Source organism: Zeus faber (genome assembly GCF_960531495.2).
Source record: "Zeus faber genome assembly, chromosome: 7".
Taxonomy (NCBI): domain Eukaryota; kingdom Metazoa; phylum Chordata; class Actinopteri; order Zeiformes; family Zeidae; genus Zeus; species Zeus faber.
Window position 1 is genome coordinate 1,729,684 of NC_137203.1, and position 3,238 is coordinate 1,732,921.

The 3,238-nt window shown below is 43.9% G+C and overlaps 1 protein-coding gene across 1 annotated transcript in view; it reads right to left on the reverse strand.

Moving 5' to 3' along the window:
• The window catches only part of ppic (peptidylprolyl isomerase C), a 5,834-nt gene extending 2,954 nt beyond the window's left edge, over positions 1 to 2,880 (reverse strand). Inside the window, exons 1-3 of the mRNA XM_080003602.1 lie at positions 2,748 to 2,880; positions 1,669 to 1,782; positions 1,398 to 1,491 (exon numbers count right to left, since the gene is read on the reverse strand). Coding sequence (XP_079859728.1) covers positions 1,398 to 1,491; positions 1,669 to 1,782; positions 2,748 to 2,852 — 313 coding nt within the window. The 5' untranslated portion in view covers positions 2,853 to 2,880. The remainder of the gene's footprint in view (positions 1 to 1,397; positions 1,492 to 1,668; positions 1,783 to 2,747) is intronic.
• Between the last annotated feature and the right edge of the window lie 358 nt (positions 2,881 to 3,238).

The window sequence follows — 3,238 nt, forward strand, 5'->3', positions numbered from 1 at the left end:
AACTGAGTGAAAGGTAAAGCTTAAAAGTGGGAGTTAAATGTAAAGTAAACATGTGTCTTGTGCTTGGGCATCAGAGGAGGAGTTTCCTCTCCTGGAACAGGGCGGAGTCATCGTAGCCGCTGCTGCGCTGCAGGAAGGAGCCTCTGGCTGAACGCACTGTGTTGTGTGAGCAGCAGGTTGTGTAGGGGCTGTGCAGTGTTGTCATGACACTGAGCAGCAGGTTGTGTAGGGGCTGTGCAGTGTTGTCATGACACTGAGCAGCAGGTTGTGTAGGGGCTGTGCAGTGTTGTCATGGCGCTGAGCAGCAGGTTGTGTAGGGGCTGTGCAGTGTTGTCATGACGCTGAGCAGCTTGTGCAACATCCTTCTCTCCACACGCAGCTCTAGGGGCCCCAGAGCGGCCCCCCGCACACCCTTCTTCATGACTTTGTTCAGTTTCTTGGAGTCTCTGGCTCTAAAGCTGCGGCATCAACAGACGACGGCAAAGAAAACTGCAGGAGCCACAACAGACTGGTAGAAGATCTGCAACATGCTGCTGCACACACTGAAGGAGCTGAGCTTCCTCAAGACGTACAGTCTGCTCTGTCCCTTCCTGTAGAAGCCTCAGTGCTGCATTTCCAGTCCAGTCTGTTGTCCAGGTGAACGCCAAGGTACCTGTCACCCTCCACCACCTCCACCTCTCTCCCGGGATGGAAACAGTGTTCGGCTTCGTCCCGGTCCTCCTGAAATCCACACCCATCTCCTTCGTCTTGGTCGCATTTAAGAGGAAGTGGTTGTTTCCACATCATGCCACAAAGCGCTCCACCAGTATTTAACATACTATTTAGTTTATTAATTATTCACCAGTATATACCAGTGGTATTACAGTGGTACTACAGTGTTATTATGTCTTATTATGTGTTATCATGTGTATTACAGTGGAACAGCCCAGAAATAGTCAGTAACCTGAGGAATTTCAGGAATGGTTTTAAATATATTTGAATAATGATAATAAGTCATTCTTGTATTATTGGTTCTTAAACATCACAGAGAGATGAGGATCTCAGAGTCCTGGATGAGAGAACTTCTGAACGTTTCAAACAGCTCCCTGGGCGTCGTGGTGTTGGATCACATCATTTAGAGGCTGATTCTCTATTTGTTCCAACAACAAACTTCATTTTATCCGTTTCCTTTTTGTAGGATGAAGCCGTCGCTGCCCTGGAGGTGGAGCTGGAAGGATGTTACCGACGTCGTCCTCGTGCCACAGAATGAATCATCTCCACTTTTGGAGACAGACAACTGACAGGTGCCATCCATTTTTTGCGTTCTATTGTGTACTACGGGTGGAAGACGGACAGGTGAGCGTTGACAGACAGACAAGTGAGTGTTGACAGACAGACAGGTAGGTGACCGGTCTCACCTCCAGTTCCGTCCCCCGCTGTGAAGTCTCCTCCCTGGATCATGAAATCTTTAATCACTCTGTGGAATTTACTGCCTTTATAACCATAACCCTTCTGTGGACACACACACAAACACACACACACACACGAATACACACACACACACACACACACACAAACACACACACAAATACACACACATATACACACACACACACAAATATGACAACAATCATTTTAACATGTAAAGTATGGGTGTGTGTGTGTGTACACAAATAACAAATTCCTTACCTCGCCGGTTGCCAAGGCGACAAAGTTGTTGACGGTGAGAGGAACGACCTCTCCAAACAGACCTATCACGATCCTCCCGACCTCATGACCTGCAACTGTGATGTCAAAAAACACCTGGACACACACACACACACACACACACACACACACACACACACACACACACACTCAATGTAATAGTTGCTTGCAAAAGTATTTTTTATTTGTCTGCATAAATTTGTCCATTAATGCAAACTCCTCTCAAATCAGTGTACTGGACAGTACACTGTGTACTCAGCATCAATTAATTCATTCATTGAATTTCAAAAGCAGTTGATTCTGCATCACCGACCTGATGGTGGCCATGATGTATTACTCCTCATTTAGAAAGCACTCAGCTCTGAGCAGAGGGTTTTATTTAAAGAGATACTCCAGGTCTGCATGCTAACTGTGTTAGCTCAATGCAAGGCTGCGGAGGGGATCAGCTAGCCTAGCTCCTGGGAAATCAGGGAAATAGCCCTTCCAGCATCTCTGAAGCTGACTTATTTGAAGCTGACAGAAACGTCTAGTCTATATATATATATATATATATATATATATATATATATATATATATATATATATATATATATATATATATATATATATATATATATATATATATATACATAAATGTGTGTGTGTGTGTATATATATATATATATATATATATATATACATAAATGTGTGTGTGTGTGTATATATATATATATATATATATATATATATATATATATATATATATATATATATATATATATATATATATATATATATATATATACACACACACACAGTAAAATGTGTGTGTGTGTGTGTGTGTGTGTGTGTGTATATATATATATATGAAGTACTGTAACCTTGCATATGTTAATGTCGTGCAGGACGCGCACGGCGCCTCCTCCCCTCCCGGCTCTGCAGGACACGTAGCCGCCGTGTGCGTGTGAGCGTGCACGGCCCAGATGTTCCAGAGGAGTCGGTGCACACGAGGAGCCTGATCCGCGATCCGTGCACGTCAGACCGCGACGCTCGCATGAAGGATACCGGGATGACAGACCCACCTTCTCGGTGACTTTGGGTCCCGTCCGTCCCTTGGAGCTCTCTGCGGGCTGCGGGGACGCGGAGGCCAGGAGGAGGACCGCGGATAAAGCCGCTCGGAGCTCCATCTTCTCCAGGACGAGATATCACAGCGAGGCTCCGTGGGTTGGCTGGCCGGGGAGGAGGGCTCATTTTGCGGATACATCACAGACCACTCCCCCTGGAGGGCTGGACCAGAGGACCAAGCCCTGCCTCCTGGAGAGAAGAGGAGAGGAAAATAGAAACACAACAAATAATAGAAAAAATTAGAAAGACATTAAATAATATCGCTCAAACAATATTATTTAATTACACAAATAGAATAAAAATAATAAGAATTACAATAATATGTGTTATTAGTAGTGACAATTATTATTGTACTTGTTATTAATAACATATTAGTGGTAGTAATAATAATAATAATAAATATATTTGCAGGCAGTAATACACAGGGACCAGCCTAGTCATTTTAGGT